This window comes from Lutra lutra, chromosome 3, assembly GCF_902655055.1.
Source record: "Lutra lutra chromosome 3, mLutLut1.2, whole genome shotgun sequence".
In the NCBI taxonomy this organism is placed as follows: domain Eukaryota; kingdom Metazoa; phylum Chordata; class Mammalia; order Carnivora; family Mustelidae; genus Lutra; species Lutra lutra.
In genome coordinates this window covers 12,810,652-12,832,616 of record NC_062280.1, presented here as the reverse complement: position 1 = coordinate 12,832,616, position 21,965 = coordinate 12,810,652, and the positions used below count along the sequence as shown (strand labels likewise).

The window sequence follows — 21,965 nt, the reverse complement described above, 5'->3', positions numbered from 1 at the left end:
GTTCTCATTCTTAAACTGGGTGTAGGTGATAACTGGGTGTGCACCGTTAACATACATATTTTATAAACTTCTATTATATCTACTCATTATTTAACAAAAACAAAATTAAAAAGATAAGATAAATGAAATGATTAAAAAAAAACCCTCTAATATTTTTTTCTCCACACCTCAGGGGTGTCCATGATGTATACTCTCAGGGTATAGGTACATCCAACTTTGGAGACCCTTTTATTATATTATAATATGATATTTGTATTGTGCTTTTATATTATTAGAATATATACAATTTATATGTTATTTATATCTAAAATTATAGAAATAATTAGATCATTATATCATATATATCACATATATTCATGACCTGAAATAGCATATTGTGTACTTCTGTATTACATATTATATGATATAATGATCTAATTATTTTTATAATAATTTCTATAATGCACTATTACATTATAATTTTCTTATTATAAAGGATGAGGTTTATCCTTGAAATGTAGTGCTTGTAGACTGAGAGTGAAGTAGGGGAGAGGAGGTTGGGCGTGGCTCTAATGGCAGCACAGGAAGCGCTGTAATCACTCACCCAGGGAGGTGTTGCCTGAGACGACAGGGGCTTCAGGATGTTTGGCTTTCAGCTCCAGGAGATCCTTGAGGGTGCCAGGGGAGATCCAGGTAACCCTCTCTCCACGAAAGGTCAGAGTTTGTTTTTCTGGCTTCTCTGCCATTCTCTAAGTACAAAGGACAAGTGTGTATGCACATGGGCACACCTGCCTTTCAGGTTCCCAGATGGAGGAACATTCTCTAGAGAGATTGCGGGAGCCCTGGCGTCTACTTGACCGAAAAGATACTCATTACACTACACCCATTGAATAATGCCTGTATTTCCACAATTAGATATTCACTTCTTTAACTTAAAACTTGTTAAAATATGTAGCTCTTGGCTGGCCAATGATGATATAGGCTGGCCTCTGTCAGTGACACTTCAGTATGCAGTAGTTGAACACAATTCAGTATCATGGCCTTAAAGATCATAATCACACTAATAGTCCTAAATTAGCATTGTCAGCCTAGAGTTTTCCTCTGAAATCCAAACTCATAGATCTGAATGAGAACTTGGAGTCTCCTCTGAGATGTCTACTATGCATCTCAGATTTAACATATCCCAAACTGTGCTCCTCACATCCCATCCTTTCCGACACCCCTAAAAAGGATCGCCCAAGGACCAAAAGGTCTTCCCCTTCTTTGTCAGTGGCCATTGTCCTTTCCAGCTGCCCAAAGTCCCAGAGTCAGCCTCAATCGCTCTCTCTCTCCCATACCCCATATCACATCCAGCAGCAAATCTTGTTGGCTCTCCTTCAAAATATTTCCAGAATCCATTCTCTTCTCAGCTACGTGCTGACAGCCTGGTCTGACACCACCATCTCTCGGGATGGCATTAGCGCCCTGACAAGGCTCGCTGTTCCTCCCTGTGCCCCTCAGCAGGCTATTCCCACCCCACCAGCCAGAATGATCCCATCACAACATTAATAGGAACCCACCCCTCCCCTGTCCAACCTCCCTAATCATTTCTCATTTCTCGCAGGGTAAAGTCAGCAGCCCAAGTCCTTGTGGTCTGTTCACCAGTAGCTTTCCAACCCCATTCACTATGCTCCAGCCGGGCTGCACCCTGCTCTGCCCCTTGGTCAGGACAACGGTTCTCCCACCACTGGCCCCTTTGCACCTGCTCTGTGTACCGCCTGGACTGCTTTCCCCGTACTGTGGAGGCTGCTCCCTTGATTCTGGTAGAACTTTTTTCAAACGTTATTTTCTCAGAGAAATCTTCTCTAGCCCGCATTCTACCCTCCTTCTCAGTTTTTTTTTCCTCCTTCTTATCACTTCTCACTGGCTAACACACGTATCTCTTATCTGTTATCTTGCTTATTACCTGTCTCGCCTACCAGATGACAACTCCTTGTGAGTAGGTTTTTGTGTTAGTTTTAGTCCTTGTTCTATATTTAGTACCTAGAACAGTGACTGGCATGTTGCTGGATGATTGGTATTTGCTGAATGAGCAAATAAACACATCAGAACCCCTTCAGAAATAGGTATTTTATAGAATGGGACCACTGGATGCCAGAGAGGAGAGAGAGATGCTGATAGAGGTAAGGGTGGGGCTAGGGAGGGCCCTGGAAGTGCTCCTTGGGGTCAACCTATTAGCGTTGCTGGAAGACCAGGTTAGAAGCTGAGCAAAGCTGGATGACTAGGAGAGTCAATGGGGACACACTGCAGATGACAATGAGGAGAGTAATGACGAAGCCATTCAACAGAGCCTCTCTTAAGGGTTCAGGGAGTGTGTCCAGGGCATCAGCCAGGGAGGGCTTGCTGATCTGGGTGGGGACAGGCTTCTTGGTGTGATCAAATATTTCCATAGTTTGAAAACTTCACAGGAAGGAAAGGGTGGTTTTATAAAACTGAGTTTATAACCATTGACATTTCAACAAACACATAAAGCACCCAACTTCTCTTACCAAGAGTTCTGGGGGAAATATGAGCTCCTGGGTAGGGTCCAAGGGCTGGAACTCGTCTTCTGCAAATAACTCTGTGCAAATCTTTATAAAGGGCAGAAAATGGCCTTGTTAGCCCAGCTAAACCAGAAACAGCATTATAATTCTTTACATTAATTGGGCAAAATGAACATAGTCATAATTCTTCTACTCTCCTAATATGAGAGTAATGGGAAATAGTTCAAACCAATTGAAAGTTTTAAATAAGAATCTTGTTGTAAGAGAAATACTGATTTGCCCCTGATATGATACTAAGGAAAAGGCCTTTCCCTGAAATAGTTCAGAGTCCCCTGTGAAACAGCAAGACAATGTATGAGAAACTACCAGAGGTCAATAAGTTGGGGGACTGGTCTCCACTGTGCCCTAGCCATTGTCCTTTCACCTGTCAAATTAGGACTCAAAATGTTAAAGGCTCTGAGAAGTCCTGAAGTTTGAATAAAAATGACTCTAGACATACATGCCTATGCACAAACCATCCCCACTAATTTTAATAACAATAGCTAACATTTATGGAGTGTTACATTCCAAGTGCTTTTACATGTATTAATAATTTGTTTAGTCCTCAAAACAATTATAGAACGAATGTAAATTATCATCTTCATTTTTACCAATTGGAAAACTAAAGCATAGTGGAAAGTTACCCAAACTCTAATCTTGTCTGAAAGAGATCTGTTTTAGCTTTGGAAACACTTACTCCCAGAAAACATTCCTGAAAAGGTACAGCAAACTGGGAGAACCATGGGAAGCAGAGCTAGAGGTCTGTGTAGTGGAGAAAAGCATGGGTAGACATCAGACAGAAGGGGAAAATCAAGAGCCTGGCTTTGAACCACTCCATTACCAGGGGCAGAGCTGGGTCCATTCTCAGCTCTGCCGTGACTTGGCTCCCTGACCCTCCCAAAGGAAAGATACTTAATCTCTCTAAAGGTAAATGGAAATCATGATATATTTGGAAGGGTAATTTAGGACAGTTAGGTGAAATGGGTTGACATTTTTCCAACACCCTCCCTCTTTTTCTATTTCTCTGGGGTCTTCCCAGGTTCCAGAAAGGAAACTTGCAACTGCTCTTTATAAAGGTTCTTAGTAAGACCCTAGATTGAGGAATTACAGGTCGACATTTTTGCAGTAGCTGGACTTAGAAATGCAGGCGGTACCTGAGGACAATAAGGTGGTATGTCTCTAAAACCTAGGAATAAGATAGTGTATGAGAACAAAAACATAAAAACAAAGAAAACAAACAATGGAAAAAACCCCACAATGAATCAGATCTGAGGAATTAAAGTTCTCCTAAACAGGTGTTAGGCCAGGACTTAATAATAGAGATCTTAACATAGCTGTAAGAGAAGGGAGAGTCATGGGGCGGATGCCTGCCATCCAGCTGGTCTATCCTGGTGGAAGAAAGGGCTTTTCTGCGGTGTCACCCTTAAGGTTATCCAACTACTCTGCATCCATGTTCACCAAGCAACCTCATTATAATGTGGCTTCCTATGTGTGTTTTCCTATAGAGAAAGAACCTGCAGCTCAGTGACCATTGGATCCACTTTATAATTGTGTTACTGTAAATGAATACTAGGGCATATTCCAGTTTCAATATGTTCTTTCAAGTTTGGTTAAAGTGAATCAGGTGGTCCCCAGAGCCCAATCATTGCCCAGATGGACTTCCTGAGGCCACAGAATCGAGGATCAGACTTTAAAATGTATTACCTCTTCTGAGGCGCACTGATCTTCTGTGAAGTGCTCATGGGAGGGTGCAGCTGCCTTCTTTGGCAATAACCCTCTATTTCACTGCACTTCTTCTTCAGACCAAAATGAAGTGACAGTGGGAGGTCAAGAATGGGAACAAGGTAGGTGTGCAGGATGGAAATAGGGCAGGGGGTGATGGGCTCATTTTCCTCTGAGGGCAGCTCTGTTCTCTCGCATTTTCTTGTCTACAGGAAGGAGACTCTATTTTATCCGTATTCCTTTAAGAACTTGGCAGTGGGTCTTTTTTGGAAACTAGTGTCTCTCAGAGAGCAAAGCCAGAGACTGCAATGTTTCCAGCTAGATTTCTCAGTGGTGATGATTGTGCCCTCTTATGTGACTGCAGACAGGCTCCCTTCCCAAGGTTGCAATGCCCTCTCTCTGCAGAGGAGGGGACATGGTGATAGAGGACAGCTCTGCCTGCGTGGGGGAGGCACAAAACCCCTTTCCCACCCAAGGGGGCCATCATAGTTGGGGTAGGTCTTTTCCTCTTGTCTGAGTGGTTTATGTTTCCTTGTTTCATCCTGACAGAGACAGAAGGGGCAATGAGAGCTTGGCTTTGAACCACCCTGTTACCGAGTTCCAGATGAAAAGTGCTTTATCTGCACATGTGCTTAGGAGATTTGAAAGCAATGCAAAGTGTGACCATCAACACTTACAAGCCAAGTTTTAAATCTGGGCCAGCATTAAACAACACTCTCAGGGAGAGAACAAAAACAGACAGGGACTTACATCACTTTCCCTGTGGAGTGAGGAAGCATCATTTCCTCCGGGATCCAAGCAGCATTTTCCTGTTCCTTTCTGTCGACAGCCATCTGACTCCTAGGACAGCGAAATGCCTTCAGATGAAAAACTTTTTAATAGGTAAATGGGTGTGTGCCTTGAAAGGCTTGCCAATTGAAATGAGACTTCCAGACTTCTTTTAGTCATTTTTGGTAGTTTCTGTTGGAACAGGACTAATCACAAGATCTCTCTTCTTTTGCTTTATTTAAAAAATAGAATGACTGGGATGCCTGGGTGGCTCAGTCAGTTAAGTGTCTGTGTTTGGCTCAGGTCATGATCCCAGGCTCCTGCTCAGCGGGGAGTCTGCTTTTCCCTCTCCTTCTGTGTGAGTTTGCTCTCTCTCTCTCCCCCTCAAATAAATAAATATTAAAAAAGCAAAATGAGGGGTGCCTGGGTGGCTCAGTGGGTTAAGCCTCTACCTTTGGCTCAGGTCATGGTCTCAGTGTCCTGGATCGAGCTCCACATTGGGCTCTCTGCTCAGCAGGGAGCTTGCTTCCCCCTCTCTCTCTGCCTGTCTCTCTGCCTACTCTCTCTCTCTGTCAAATAAATAAATAAAATCTTAAACAAGGTAAAATGATAATATAGACTATATGAAGTATATAATATGATGTATAATATATACAAAAATATATAGTGTAGGGGCGCCTGGGTGGCTCAGTGGGTTAAGCCTCTGCCTTAGGCTCAGGTCATAATCTCAGGGTCCTGGGATGGAGCCCCGCATCGGGCTCTCTGCTCAGCGGGGAGCCTGCTTCCCCCTCTCTCTCTGCCTGCCTCTCTGCCTACTTGTGATCTCTCTCTCTCTCTGTCAAATAAATAAATAAAATCTTTAAAAAATATATATATATATGGTGTAATAATAAAGAATGTAAAGAAGCATAAAGGAAACTATCATTACCCTATTCCACTGATAAAGTTTTATATATCCTATATTTGCACTATATTTAAGTACAATATTCTTTTTGCCTTTTTATTCATTTATTTGCCTACTATTTTGTTCATTTATATGTTTATTTATTCATTTATATTGTGAATATTTTTCCATATCATTAAAATGTCTTTATTTTTTGAAATTTAAAATTTTTTTTAAATTTAAATTCAGTTAGCCAACATATAATACATCTCAAATGGTCTTTAAAATATAATTTGCTGATCATATAATAGTCCATCTTCTGACTATTCTGTGAAATATTCATAACATTTGCTATTGTTATATACTTGGGTTTTTCCCCTACATTGTATAAATATAAATAACATAATGAACATTTCTATTCATCACATGGGCAGCTTTGTGTACGTCTCTGAATTTTTTCACAGGTGAACTCCTAGTGGTAGAATTAATTGATATGATACCTTTTAGGGCAATGGTGATTTATTCATTCTTTAGCCTATATAAGATCTAGCAATACTAAATGTTATCATTTATATAAGGACCTTTAAGACAAAAGAAAAGAAAACATAAAGAAAGGTGGAGAAAAAAACTTATTTTGGAACTGGGTTTTCTAGACATTTGGGGTCTGCAGGGGACTGACTGGAAATGAATGGACAATCAATGGATTTTACAGCAGGTTTCCATTTACTGGTTTCTTCATTTCCCTTTCCTCCAAATTTACCTCTTGTGTATCCTTCCTTAAATAATTTCTCCTTAATATCTAGTAAAATACTTTCTTTCAGATACCCAGTTCTCTGCCCAAATGCCTCAGGCTGTCATCTTCCTAACTCTGTCCAAGAAGCAAAACCATCTGGGCCCAGTGACCAGAGCTTCCTCTCTTACTCAGAGCTCTGAGAGTGTCCATGATGGGCCAGGAGTCAGCTACAACAGAAACAGCCTGTCTCCTCTTGGCCTAGTAGATGTGAGCCTCGGGTATTCCCACTGGGGGCCCAATTTCTTTCACCCATTAGAGTCCTTGGGGCCAGCTGGAGGCACGTGGGTCTCCAACCATATTTTTGCCTTTATCCCCAGAGTCTGTGCCTGGAAAGGTGGAAAACATCCAGATTCCAGAGGGAGAGAGGTTTCCCTTAATTTCCTTTATTCATATTTGATATGTGCTTCCCTTACATTGGCAATTAATTAATTAATTAATTTTCAAAGATTTTATTTATTTATTTGACAGACAGGGTTCACAAGTAGGCAGAGAGGTAGGCAGAGAGAGAGGGAGGAAGCAGGCTCCCCGCTGAGCAGAGAGCCCGATGTGGGGCTCGATTCCAGGACCCTGAGATCATGACCTGAGCCGAAGGCAGAGGCTTTAACAAACTGAGCCACCCAGGCAGCCCTACACTGGCAATTTAACGGGTTTACAAGCTGTTCATTTTATTTTTCAGTTTATCAACTTTGGCTCCCCCGTGTGGCAGCAGAAGTCTGGGACATGTGCCTAGGAGGGCCCGCCTGGATCTGGGGAGAGGGATGCACCTGTTGGTCCACTTCCAGGCTCACCTCTACTACTTGTGGTGGGATGTGGAACATCAGAGGTCATGTAACGTTCACCCTATCCTCAACAAACAGCTAAAATTCTCATGAGTCGGTTGGAACTAACTCACTTGGTCTCCCTTATTGTCTGTTTCGATAATCTGAAGAGTTCAGCCCCCCTATTCCCAGCCTTGGCCCGCGGTCACTGCTGTTCTTGCTCTGTAGGGCGTCCCCAGTCACGAACTCACCACACAGAAGGTCCTTCCACCTGCGAGAATGGGCCGGTACCCGGTGCAGCGGCAAAGATTACCTTAACAGAGAAGAGGCATGTTTATGAGTAGGTTTTAGTTTTACTAGTTTCTTTTGAAAGTTGAAACAGGCTTGTTTGTTGGTTTTGGGGTTTTTATTTTATTTTATTTTTATTTTTTCGAGAGTGTGTAAATATCTGCCAGACTGTCCAATGCTTTTTTCCTCTTAGAACACGAACGTTCCCACCACATCAATTCCAGTTTTATTCTCTGTCCTAAAGGAGATGGCCATCTATCTGGTGAGCTCACTTGAGTCCACTATTAGTTTGTTCATTCATTCAGCATGTATCTATGTAAGATGAAGGGGATCTGAGAACAAGAAAGTATGGGCCAGTTTTAAGGCACTATATGATTTTCTGTAATGGAGTGAGGAGAGAAAAGGAAGCAACTGCCAGCAACTGGCAGATTACAAGAGTGTGTCTGTGCTCACCCCTCAGGTCTCAATCTAAGAACTTGTGTATTTAACAGATGACTTGTTTAGGGACTGCTGACACTTGAAAATGGTGTTTATTGATCCTGAAAAAGAGATATGAGTAGGTACTCCACTTTAGTAATTTCAACCCATTGCAAAATTTAAAGCATCCTTTCAATATGTGAAGGGCTCTGTTGTGGGTTGAATTGTGTCTCGCCAAAAAGATCTGCTGAAGTTCTAACACCTGGAACCCATGGATATGACCTTATTTGGAAACAGGAGCTTTGTAGACAGTTAACTTGAGGTCCTACTGGATTAGAGTCCATTCTAATCCTTGTAAGGACTCGGGTCCTTAGAAGAAGAAGAGAATTTGGACACAAACACAGTGGGGAGAAGCCCATGAGAAGACAGAGGCAGAGACTGGAGTGAGGCATCTTTAAGTCCAGGAATGCCAGGATGGCTGCCAAGCACCAGAGGCAAAGAAGAGGCAAGGAAGAATCCTCTTCCAGAGCCTCCAGGGGGAGCATGACCCTGCTGACAGCTTGGTTTCAGACGTGTAGCCTCCAGAGCTGGGAAAGAATAAATTCCTGTTGTTTTAACCGACCCCGTTGGTGGCACTCTGATGTGACAGCGCCAGGGAAGATAGAAGAAGCCAAATCAGTCACTGGAGAGAGAACTGAGATGTCCAGATGGGCGTGTGGCCTCTCCAGCAAGTGCGCTACCATTCTTCTCTGCTCCGGGGTGAGCTGTAGCTACTCTAGAAACAACCAGGGGGCCCCTGGTTGGGCACTGGGATGACCTTGTGAGTGGGCCCCAGCAGCCTGAAGCATGATTCCCACCGGGCGTCAGGCGGGTGGTGATCTCCATGCATGTCAGCCCTACCTCCCAGGGCTTCCAGGAGCTGCTCCTCTGAGGGCTGCTGGTGGTTCCTAAGCAGCGCGTACATGGACATCACCATCCCAGGTGTGCAGAAGCCACACTGGGTGCCGTGGCTCTTGGCAATCCTCTCCTAGAAGGACACATGCATGATCACAGGCCTTTCTGCCGTCACCACCCCTCACCAAAGTCCCCATCTGGCACCTCCCTAATCATGGTGGAACCCAGTCCCGGAGTAGTGCCTCTTGGCTGCTCTAGACGAGGTACCTCAGAAGTCATAGTCTATCATTACAATCATCTCTCAAGCTCAGATGCTTAAATCCTTCTAACTGGGAATTAATGGGGTGCAGCTTCTATTCCCAGGGTGAGTATTCTCCAGAAATCAGTAATAAAGAAAATTATGTGTAAGTTTCAAAAACAATTTTCTTGAACACCTCCATATCTCGTCCAGCCTAATTCTGACCATGGGGCCACCTCTTTTTTGATTAATTTGGAGACTATTTACTGTTGACCTCACTTTACTTTCTTCTTTAAATTCTTTTGTGTTGGCTCCAAGGGAGTTCTACTTTCAAAGATCCTAGATCTTGGTCTGTGTCCCAGATCCTTGCTGTCTGAAGTGCCGTCCATGGACCAGCGGGGTTGGTCCCACCTGGGAGCTTGCAGGACGTGCAGGACCTCAGGCCTCTGCTCAAACCTCCCGACTCAGAATCTGTATTTATAACAAGCTCCCAGATGATTCTTCACGCATTAAAGTTTGGGAAGCCCTGTTCTAAATTTCACAGCTTTATCCTTTCTGATCCCCCCAGACATTTCAGTAAATTCTGCTGGGTCCTTGGCCTTTGCTGAGCTTTCCTGGAATCGATTCTCATGTTGTGAAACCCAGAGACCCTGCTGGAAGCACCTGTGGTCCTGGTGGATCGGGACCTACGATTCTCTAGTTCTCTGTCTCCCTTCTTTGTGACAATGACAGAGGAGTCAATGTGTTTTCTGCCAAAGCTTAAAACCAGCCTCTGTGTTCCAGCTTCAAGTTAAGATTTGGAGAAATGATTGTCCTTGTGCTCTGGTATAGTCAGCCTTGGTTCTAATTTTCCTCCCAAGACCTCCTATGCTACAGGGAATAAGTCTGGGTTTTATCTTGTTCACCTCTGACATTTTGTTCTATGTAGAAGAGCCCGTGCACAGTATTTACTCCAGCTTATAGTCACACAGGCTCCAGTTGATGTTTTGATAATCCTGCTTATCATTCAGGTGGAAAAAAGTAGGAAAAAAGATAATCATCTAATAAAATGTGGATGGATTTCCAGCTTTCTTTAAATCACTTGGGTGTTATCTCGATCAATACGCATCCAAAGCTTCTACTTACCTGAGTACAACCTAGAAGCTCCAGGCAGCACAGTCAACACAGTGTTGGTTAAAAAGAAAAAGTTAAGAAGAAAATGACAATGTGCTCTTACCTGCACAGGGTGAAGCCTGGTGTTGATGCTTCCAACACCTTCCACGGTAGTGACAGCAGCCCCATACAGAGAGCAGATGGGCACCAGGCACGCAGTGATGGAGAAGTGTCTTCATAGGAGGAACACAAGGAAAATCAAGGGAAGTAACACAGTTCTGCTTCTTGGGAATCTGGGAATGAAGAAGGGCAGCAGAAAACCCCCCAAGCCTATCATTCAGCCTGGGGGATGGGGAACTGACGGGGTGACAGGGAAGGAAAATTTAGAGTCCTCTCTGCTGACTTTGTACTCTCTGTAAGAACTGAGGATCCTTCGAGGGAACCCGGGCATTCTGAACCTCAGAAGAACTTTCTAAGCCCGTACAGACCCACGAGCCTGGACTCAGCGGGAATGGACTCATGTTGCCAGGAGTATGATTGGATATGGACTAGTATTCATTAGGATACTGACCCCGTAACAGGTAAAAGGCACACTTATGGCTTTTATGTCTACATTTGAGAATTTTTTTGCTGTTAATTTTAAGCACTCTTGATAAGGTCATTCAACAGTGAAATGACATGTGTTCTGAGGCCATTTCTTGATTTCTTGAGGCAGTAGATTTGAGAGTAGCCCAAGTCCTGGAATCTGACCCTTAGTGAAAGGATGCAATCGTGGCCCAGGTCCCTGCTCAGCAAGGCTGTTCCAGCCCAGTAGTAGAAAAGATGTTAACTTCAGAGCCAGAAAATATGGGTTCAAGTCCTTGTTCTAGAACCTTCTCTGACCTTGAACAAGTCACTTTATCTCTTTAAGCCTCAGTTTCCTCATTTGTAAAATGAATGTTTTCTTAACCTGGGACACATAGATGTGTCGGTTTGGCTAGCAAACCCTGAGGTGGTGGATGAAAAGATCACTGCAGATACCTTAGTAGGAGAAAGGAGAAGGCAAGGTGGGGGAGGGGGGGAACAAGATGCTTTAGTGGCGAAAGGTCCCAAGCCAAATTCTGCCCCCACCTTTATTGTTTAAGTTTATTTATTAAACTTTAATCATCAGGGCAATAGCATAGGGAGTAGAGTGTGAGGAGGACAAGCTGTGCTCGTGATGAGTGTGCAGACAGGGAGTAAGTGATCTCCAAAGACGAATGTTTCTCCGAAGTCAAGCATTTACTCTCTGGATGAGTACATTGAGCTACAATGAAGATCCGGCTGTTTCCAGCCCAGAAACCTTAAAGGGGGCCCAGTTTTCTGGACATCCCTTCTTTGCTTTTCAACTGGTCTCACCAGGGAGGCATGTGTTTATTAAATCTTATGAATTCCCACATAGATGGGCCTTCGGAGGTCTATAATCTCCCTGAAACTATGTATAACACAGGATTCATTTATGTACTTTCCGAGTAGAGAGCTCATAGCTTTTATCTGATTTTCAGAGGGGTTAAAGATCTAGAGAGGTTAGAGTCACATGATCTTAGAGACAGTTTGCTCTCCGATGAGAATATAAGCCTGGCCAAGAAACCAAGCTCCCCTGGCCTCTGGCCTCTGGCCTCTGGGTCGGATACCTGATCTTCGCAGACAGCGGGTCACGCTTAGACACCATAACAGTGCAGGCCCCGCAGCCTCCTCTTCCGCAGGCGTATTTGGTTCCTGTAAGGCGTACTAGAGGGGCTGGTCAAGGAAAGGTTGTCATGGCATGCGTTACCCCCTATGGCTGCCTCCCTAGGGTGTCGCTAGTGAGGAAGGGGAAATGTAGGTCTGAGAAGTCATTTCCTCGCCAGGTCTCAGTAAAGGCCACTCTAGATCCTATAAGTTGTGCGATACCGAACCCACTAACTTTTCCTGTCTGTTTTCTCACTTGCTAAGAGAGAAAAGTAATACCTACTTTATCTTCACGGGCTTATCGTGAGCATCTTACAGGATGGTGGCTGTGAAAACCCTTTGAAAAGTCCTATTTCATTATAGGTATTCCAGGTTCCAATTTTGTAACTGGGAGAGAAGAGCATTTTTTTTTTTAAAGATTTTATTTATTTATTTGGCAGACAGAGATCACAAATAGGCAGAGAGGCAGGCTGAGAGAGGAGGAAGCAGGCTCCCTGCAGAGCAGAGAGCCCAATGCAGGGCTCGATCCCAGGACCCTGAGACCATGACCTGAGCAGAAGGCAGAGGCTTAACCCCCTGAGCCAACCAGGTGCCCCGAGAAGAGCATTTTTAGCAGTTCAGTGTATTTTAGTTTTGTCCATTTGTATTGCGTTTGTTTTGTTTTTTAATTATTTTATTTTTCCTTTTTAATTTTTTAAGTTTAAAGTCAATTAATTAACATTAATATAGGATTAGTTTCAGAGGTAGAGCTGTGATTCATCAGTCTTATATGATACTCATTGCTCATGATTACGTCACGAGTCCTCCCTAATGTCCGTCACCCAGTTAGCCCATGCCCTCACCTGCTCTCCTCCAAGCAAACCTGTTTGTTTCCTATGATTAAGAGTCTTGTGGTTTGAAAACAAGTGAGTGAGCTTTGGCAAAAACTGTCATCCTTACTTTCAAATCCCACCTAAAGTGTCCCTCTGCTCTTGCTTGGTTGGAGCCCGAGCCCAAATCCAGGCTCAGACTCCATCCCCCTCTCTTTACTCCTCCTTCTTCCTACGTGTGGTCCATTTCCACCCCGTTTAGTTTTCGAGATTGGATGTAATTCATTAGACTCATTCAGAAGATTTCAGAATCACGTTTTTTTTTTTTTAAGCCATAGGGCTTATTCATGTAAATTAAGTTATAACATCAGATGCTTATCAGAGAGGCATGTAAATGAGCGGAGTGGGCTGTGTGGAACCGGAGAGCCTGTGACCCACTCTAGGTAGGGCGCTAGGGACAGTCCCTTCTCCGCTCAGCAAAATGGCCGCCACGCAGCAAAGACTATTCTCTTGTTTCTCATGAGAAGCTGAAAAATCTTGATTTTATAAAATATGAGACTTCCTAATTTTCAAACATTGATAACTAACTAAATACCATGTGGACTTTTAAGCAAAACCTGCCCACGGGTGGACTCCATCCATTTATAATTTCTGCCATTTCTTTATTTACCTTTCATTTTCTCGGAGAGATACATTAGACTTACCACTTCAAACGTGTGGCACGGGGTTCCTGGGTGGCTCCGTGGGTTAAAGCCTCTGCCTTTGGCTCAGGTCATGATCCCAGAGTCCTGGGATCGAGCCCCGCATCGGGCTCTCTGCTCAGCGGGGAGCCTGCTCCCTCCTCTCTCTCTGCCTGCCTCTCTGCCTACTTGTGATCCCTGTCTGTCAAATAAATAAATAAAAAAAAAATCTTAAAAAAAAAAAAAACCAACCCAAACGTTTGGCATTATGAAGATCTAAAAAGGTCGGGAAATAGTAGGGAAAATCTCTCGTCAGAGAACGGATGGAGGGAAAGGCAATCTTTTCCGATGACACGTGCTCTTCCTGAATCTGGAGAATCTGGTTTCCTGCCAGGACGGGGTACAGGCAACACAGACCTCTATTACATAACCACCCTGCTGGGGATTTGGAGAGCCCTTAAAGAATAATTAGTGCTGAAGTAAGGAGCTTAGCTTCCATTTCATTGCTATTAAATCCAGATATAAGAAGCTCTGGGGAAACTTCATCCTCCCAAATAGCCCAATTAACTTAATATCCTTAAAACCACTGCCAAAAGCAAAGAGACAGCAAGGGCCAATGGGGCTGACTGGAGATGGAGAGGGTAGAATGTCTTTCACAATCACAGCAGGCTTAAGTTTTAAGGCAAACACAGACATTGCCCAGACTTTGATCAAAAGGATCCGGTTCTTTCGGAGGAAGGTCAGCAGAGTGACTTCTGGGTCCACATTCCTCTCTATCACCTGCATTGGAAAGAGGAAAGAGAGTTATTATGGGGATCGAATGGGTGACCCAGGGTAATGTCTGCCATGGCCTGCTTGATTTGGGGGCTCGGGTATAATACTTTCATCTGCCCATTTATATTTTGCTCTGAAGCCAAACAAGTTTGAGTGTACAGAGCTGGAGACTTACCAAGTAAGTGCGACAACAATGCTTTTATATGTGATTAGAATGGGGAGCCACCGCTGAGTAAGCCCCCACAGGGAGTTAACGGTCTTCATGTTTGCTCCACTACCTGTGTGTGTGGAATCTTCCAACTCAGTCTTTTGTACTCTTAGGATATTTGAAATTGGGAAGAGACTTGGATGCCGTGCGTGCGTGTGTGTGTGAGTGTGTGTGCATGCGCGCGCGCACAATGAAGGGTCCCAGAGGGAAGACATCTAGAGAGGAAGAGTTTCTCTTCCTGGCACCTCTGACACACCCCTAGTGGGGAGCACACATGATAACACGAGGGATCTCAAGAGTTGGTGGCAGAGATGGGAGGTGGGGAGAGTTGCTGTCATCCTGAAGGGGTTCCTGAGTGTGCCAGTCCCCTCATGGCAGAGGAGCCAATGGTGAGACTTGTTGTCCCAGCTCAGGGCCCAAGGTGTCTCTGGTGGTGCACTAGAATTTTTCCCTCCCTCTCCTTGAAAAGTGGGGAGCTATCGCTCAGAAGCCTGGAGGGATCTTCTTTGGTGCTTCTTTCCTACTTGCTTATTTTGGGACATTTCCTTTGATTTTATCTTAGAGGATCCTCTAAACAACTCCAGCCATGCTGGGGCATCAGAGGGAAGGAGACACAGTGGGCTATTCATGTTAGGGTCTACTTTTTTTCCCCTAGAAGAAAAACATGAACCTGTGTAGACCCCCCAAAGTAATTCTGGGCTCATGATTCTGGAGGGATTTGGAATAGAAAATAGACAAAGGAGCCTCCAAAGCCTAGGCAAGTGGAACAAGTGAGTTGGGACTCAGCTCATGAATGAAGGTTTGGGAGAATATATGGTGGCTGCTGGCTGTGGAGACTGGTTACAAGGGAGTTACAAGGGACATGACGAAACTATGTCCTATCTCCTTTCCTGGGGTGGGAGGCTGGACATGGCCAAATCGCAGTTAGGTCTGTGGAGCTGGAATGCTGAGAGGCCTTGGAGGAGGTGGCAAGACCAAAGCAAAGCCACATCCTTTGGGAACTACAGAATGGTTCCCCTGAGAGCTAGAAGTTCTCAAGAAGAGGGGGCCTGGCAGAGGGCACTGAGGGTCAATCAGCAGCCTGTGTGGATGGATGGTGAGCACTGACAGGGACTTGCTAGGGGACAGCGACAACGGCAGATCCCACTGTTCTTGTCATATAGGTTCCCCCAGAACTTAGTTGTCACCTGGATTGAAAATTGACTGCAATTACATTTTGACAAATTCTGATTACTGAAGTCTTGACAGAAAAATTAAGTTAATAAATAGAAAAAATAAAGCTCTATTTCTTGTCCTCCCGAGCTTGAGGATCAAGATATGTTACTAGATACAGTGCTTCCAGGATATCAGGCCCAGTGCTAAGTGCTTTATAAGGACCTAGGGGATTCCTAATCGATGAAAGAAGCAACTCTATTTTAATCTTTTTAAGATTAAAGTTATAACACTCTATAAAAAGTTAAAGTTATAACAATCCATATATAGTATATATATTATATAAAGTTATAACAATCTATAACATAGTTACAGATCCTAGAGATGGGTCCTCTGAGGCTCAGGGAGGTGAAGTAACTCGCGTAAAGTTACGCAGTAAAGGGCAGAGCTGGATTCGAGGCCGGGGCACGCATGATTCACCCTGATGCTTTACCACCTCCCCAGATTCTCAGAAGCTGAGCCTTGGCTGAGTGGGCAAGAGGCCAAATTAGTACGGGTTCCGAGTCCCTGGCTTCCCGTCCCTGACTGGACAAGAGCCGCCCTCAAGCTGGTAGTTTCCTGCTGTCTCTGCAAGCCGCAGTAGAATCACCCAGCACTTACCTTTCTCCCATTCACAAAGAAAACCAAATCATCCGACTTCGATGGGCAAGGCATTGCACCTGTAAATAAACTTCGCCTTACAACTCTAAGCAAGGGTGTTCTTTGGCACCAGAGAAATGAGAATTTAGTGCCAAGCAACTGAAATCTCTCCCTGTGCAGAAGCAGGCAGCTTAGAGCCCCAGAGAGCAGGTCAAGGGGTGGAGACGTCCCTGCTTGTGGCCTTTTAAGTCTAGGGTACCTGTGTGGCCCAGCCTCTTCCTCTCCTTCCCACCAATCCTGGCTTCCATGCACATCCCACTCTTCTGGCTTTCTTGTGAGTTGAATGGCTTCAGTGTGTGAAAACCATAAACCACCACCTAAACTTGAACCGAGTCTGCACACTCTCTCAGCCCCAGGAATATATTCTGGACAGATTTCATTCTTCTCAAAGAGAGCCAGAAGTGGGCTTTCTGAGACCTTGCACATTTCCTCGACTTTTTTCTTACTCTAGCTGCAGAAATGTCCTTGTAGGAATCATACGGAGAAGTGTACTCTGTGCCCTAAAGTGGAGGGGTGGGATGTCACAATCACCCAGCCCCTCTCTACCCCACCCCTACTTCCTCCCCACCCACAAGACTACTCCATTGGGAAAGTGATGTAGTCAAGGCAGCCATGAATAAAATGAATAAATGAATAAAATGAGGCCAAGATATGAGAGATCGGTAGCTCAGGGACACATAGAAAGTTAAGTGGCAAAGCAGGAACCCAAACCAAGATCTCTTGGCTTAAAACACCTTAAGTTTATAGACAAATTCCTTAATAAAAAGAAAAATATACTGTTTGATCTTTCTGAGCCTTAGTATGAGGAGATAAAATCAAGCCGTTCTTGTTCTTTCGGCTAAAGTAATGCCCAGGACTCGGCCTCACGTATGAGCAAAGCAGGTGGCTGCTCAACTGGACTGGTTTCAAGAGAGGAGGCAAGACCTCTCCCCTCCCTAACACTTCCTTCACAAGGACATGGAGCCTTGGCACACCATTGTTAGAGTCACTCCTCTGTCTTAAGATGGCCTCACCTTGTGACAGGGCCTCAGGCCAGAGACAGCAAAGACCTAGCACCCCCCTGATTTGGCCACCTGAGGATGATCCTCTTTCCTCCTTGGTCCACTTGTGGCTTCAGAATCCTGCCCACCACAGAACTAGTCCAGAAACACTCCTAACCAAATTTACGGTTCTAATGCCGAGGTTCCAGGCATCTTCCTACACCTGTGGAGACAGTGTTTGCACATGTGTTTCCACAGCGTGGAAACTTATGTGGAAATGGGGTGTGTATGCGGGTGTTTTGCATGTGTTAAGAAGTTGCTGAAGAAACCCACAACAGAGTCCTGAGAGGGGATGTTGGAGATCATGCTGCGAATTAGGTATGACCTATATAGGTCAGTGTTTTTGATCAAGTCACTCCTGCTAAAAATACCTTCAATAGCTCTCCAAGGCCTGGAACATCAGGTCCTAACTCCTTAGCCCAGGGTGCAAAGCCTTCCATAGTCTGTCCTTGTTTCAGGCCTCAGATTGTGTGCTTTTCAAAAAAATCTCACGCTCCAGGCAAATTACTCTTTTCATTGACATTTTTCTGCTTAAACATGACATTGCTCTACTCAAAATCTTCCAATGGCCTCTCAGAGCACTTAGCAAAACTCCATATGATTTCAATGGAGGTTCCATGGGACTAGCCCTGCCCACCTCTCCAAGCGAATCTTCAACCACTTCCTCCCTTGTTTGTAATCCCTACTATGTTGGTCTTCCCCTGGTTCTTGAACATGCCGAATTCTTTCCTATCCCAAGACCTTGGTGAGTGTTAATCATTAGGCTCAACTTCTCTTCTCTTCTGTTAGACACTGGCATGGCTGGTGTCTTCTTGCTGTGGGGGTCTGAGCTCTTCCCCCATCTCTCAGTCTGCAGTAGTATCTCTAGCACTCTCATTTCTACCACGCTGATTCATTTTCTTCAGAGTACCTGTTGTTACCTGACACGGATACTTGCTCACCTTTCTAATTGCCTTGTCTACTAGAACATAATCTCCACGAGGGTTTGAACATTACTTTCAACTCATCACTGTATCCTAGAATATGTAAATTCCCACAGAATAAATGCCCAGTAAGTATTTGTTAAATGACTGAAGGCTTTTCCATATCTGAAATCATAACAACCCTGTTTCTATCCTGTTATGACTGCCCTCCCTCCCTCTTTAACTACTATCAAAAAGCAACATTTAACTTCCTCTCCTTTTAAAAAATTTTTATTTTATTTACATTCAGTTAACATATAGTGTATTATTAGTTTCAGAAGAGTTCAGCGATTCATCAATTGTATGTGACACCAAGTGTTCATTATATCACGTGCCTTTCGTAATGTCTGTCCATTTCTTGACTGGATTATGTGTTCTTTGGGTGTTGAGTCTGATAAATTCTTTATAGACTTTGGATATTAATCCTTTATCTGATAAAACTTTTGCAAATATCTTCTCCCATTCTGTAAGTTGTTTTTTGGTTTTGTGGACTGTTTTCTTTGCTGTGGAAAAGCTTTTTATTTTGGTGAAGTCCCAATAGTTCATTTTTTAAAAAATGTATTTATTTGGCACACACAGAGAGGTCACAAGTAGGCAGAGAGGCAGGCAGAGAGAGAGGGGGAAGCAGGCTCCCTGCTGAGCAGAAAGCCTGATGTGGGGCTCCATCCCAGGACCCTGAGATCATTACCTGACCCGAAGGCAGAGGCTTAACCCACTGAACCATCCAGGTGCCCCCCAATAGTTCATTTTTGCCTTTTTTCCCTTGCCTTTGGAAACATGTCTAGCCAGAAATTGCTGTGGCTGAGATCAAAGAAGTTGCTGCCTGTGTTCTCTTCTAGGATTTTGATGGATTCCTGTCTAACATTTAAGCCTTTTATCCATTTTGAGTTTATTTTTGTGTATGATGTAAGAAAATGGTCCAGTTTCATTCTTCTGCATGTGGCTATCCAGTTTTCCCAACATCATTTGTTGAAGAGACTGTCTTTTTTCCCATTGGATATTCTTTCCTATTTTGTCAAAGATTAGTTGACCACAGAGTTGAGGGTCCATTTCTGGGTTCTCTATTTTGTTCCATTGATCTATGTGTCTGTTTTTGTTCTAGTACCATATTGTCTTGATGATCACAGCTTTGTAATAGAGCTTGAAGTCTGGAATTGTGAAGCCACCAACTTTTGTTTTCTTTTTCAACTTTCCTATGGCTATTTGGGTTTTTTTCTGGTTCCATACAAATTTTAGGATTTCTTCCAGCTCTGTGAAAAATGTTGATGGTATTTTGATAGGTATTGCATTGAATGTATAGATTGTCCTGGGAAGCATAGACATTTTAGCAATATTTGTTCTCCCAATCCATGAGCATGGCATGTTTTTCCATTTCTTTGCATCCTCCTCAATTTCTTTCATGAGTGTTCTATAGTTTTCAGACTATGGATCCTTATTCTCTTTGGTAAGTTTCATTCCTAGATAGCTTATGGTTTTTGGTGTGATTGTAAATGGGATCGATTCAAGTTCTCTTCCTTCTGTCTCATTGTTAGTGTATAGACATGTGACCGATTTCTCTGCATTGATTTTATGTCCTGCCACTTTCCTGAATTCTTGTAGGAGTTCTAGCAATTTTGGATTGGAGTCTTTTAGGTTTTCCACATAGAATATAATGTCATCTACTAAGAGTGAAAATTTGACTCCTTCTTTCCCTGTTTGGATGCCTTTGATTTCTTTTTATTGTCTGATTCCTGAGGCTAGGACTTCTGGTACTATGTTGAATAGCAGTGGTGATAGTGGACATCCCTGCTGTGCTTCCCACCTAGAGGAAATGCTCTTAGTTTTTCCCCATTGAGAATGATATTCACTGTGGGCTTTTTGTATATGGCTTTTATGATATTGAGTTATGTTCCCTTTGTCCCTACACTGTGAAGTGTTTTAATCAAGAAAGGATATTAAAGTCTGTCAAATGTTTTTTCTGTCTCTATTGAGAGGATCATATGGTTCTTGTCCTTTATTTATGTAGTGTATCACATTGATTGATCTGTGGATGTTGAACGATCCTTTCAGCCTGGGAAGAAATCCTACTTGGTTGTGGTGAATAATCCCTTTATGTACGGTTGGATCCTATTGGCTAGTATCTTGGTGAGAATTTTTGCATCCATGTTCATCACGGATATTGGTCTGTAATTCTCCTTTCTGATGGGACCTCTGTCTGGTTTTGGGATCAAGGTAATTCTGGCCTCACAGAAGGAGTTGGGAAGTTTTCCTTCCATTTCTACTGTTTTTGAAACAGCTTCAGAGAAATATGTATTACTTCTTCTTTAAATGTTTTGTAGAATTCCTCTGGGAAGCCACCTGGTCCTGGACTCTTATTTGTTGGGAGATTTTTGATTAAGGCTTCAATTTCTTTGCTCATTATGGGTCTGTTCAGGTTTTCTATTTCTTCCTGTTTCAGTTTTGGTAGTTTATATGTGTCTAGGAATGCATCCATTTCTTCCAGACTGCTTAATTTGTTGGCATATAGTTGCTCATAATATGTTCTTATAATTGTGTTTTTTCGGTGTTGGTTGTGATCTCTCCTCTTTCATTCGTGACGTTATTTGGGTCTTTTTTCTTTTTGATCTTGATCAAGTCTGGCTAGGGGTTTATTAATCTTACTGTTTCAAAGAACCAGCTCCTAGTTTCATTGATCTGTTCTACTATTCTTTTGGTTTCTATTTCATTGATTTCTGCTCTGATCTTTATTATTTCTCTTCTGCTGGGTTTAGGCTTTATTTGCTGTTCTGTCTCCAGCTCCTTTAGGTATAGGGTTAGATTGTGTGCTTGAGAGCTTTCTTGTTTTATTTATTTATTTATTTATTTATTTATTTATTTGACAGTCAGAGATCACAAGTAGGCAGAGAGACAGGTTGGGGGGCGGGAAGCAGGCTCCCTGCTGAGCAGAGAGCCCGATGTGGGGCTCGATCCCAGGACCCTGGGATCATGACCTGAGATGAAGGCAGAGGCTTTAACCCACTGATCCACCCAGGTGCCCCAGCTTTCTTGTTTCTTGAGAAAGGCTTGTATTGCTCTATAGTTCCCTCTTAGGACCACATCTGCTATATCCCAAAGGTTTTTGAGCAGTTGTGTTTTCATTTTCACTCTTTCTTCTATCAAATCTAAAAGCACCTGCAGATCCAACCAACTGCTTCTTTACTTAAATTTTAATAAACCAGGAACTGGGAAACTAGCCTCTTATCTGCCACTAACAGTTCGTTTTCTACTTGATGTATCTCATTTTCCCTATTAGGTAGCAAGCTCTTGGAAGTTAGAACAGCTGGTTGTATCCCCCACAGTGCTCAGCATGAATGACAACTTGGCTACTGAGGGGATGGATATATGCTTGGTTGGTCACCCAAGATACTTTTAAGTGAAGGAAGCATCAGTGATTCATTCATTCATTCACCCAGTGGGTACTGACATACCATTAAATATTTATCATTGTGAGAAGCATGAAGCAGGGGAATTAGCTTTGTTTGGTGGAGGGGGATCAGGGAAGGCCTGAGGAAGGGACATATAGTCCTGACAGATGAGTGGT

At 43.5% G+C, this 21,965-nt stretch overlaps 1 protein-coding gene across 3 annotated transcripts in view; it reads right to left on the bottom strand.

The window, feature by feature from the left end:
* LOC125095839 (aldehyde oxidase 2) overlaps window positions 1-16,538 on the bottom strand; it is an 81,177-nt gene extending 64,639 nt beyond the window's left edge. For 2 of the 3 annotated variants that reach the window (XM_047722381.1, XM_047722382.1), the window contains exons 1-7: window positions 12,046-12,179; window positions 10,518-10,626; window positions 9,070-9,196; window positions 7,716-7,777; window positions 5,013-5,102; window positions 2,508-2,588; window positions 584-728 (exon numbers count right to left, since the gene is read on the bottom strand). In XM_047722381.1, the coding sequence (XP_047578337.1) occupies window positions 584-728; window positions 2,508-2,588; window positions 5,013-5,102; window positions 7,716-7,777; window positions 9,070-9,196; window positions 10,518-10,626; window positions 12,046-12,083 (652 nt within the window). In that variant the 5' untranslated portion in view covers window positions 12,084-12,179. Of the gene's footprint in view, window positions 1-583; window positions 729-2,507; window positions 2,589-5,012; window positions 5,103-7,715; window positions 7,778-9,069; window positions 9,197-10,517; window positions 10,627-12,045; window positions 12,180-14,293; window positions 14,352-16,365 lie in introns of those variants that run through there. The other variant, XM_047722383.1, reaches the window with a different exon arrangement.
* Between the last annotated feature and the right edge of the window lie 5,427 nt (window positions 16,539-21,965).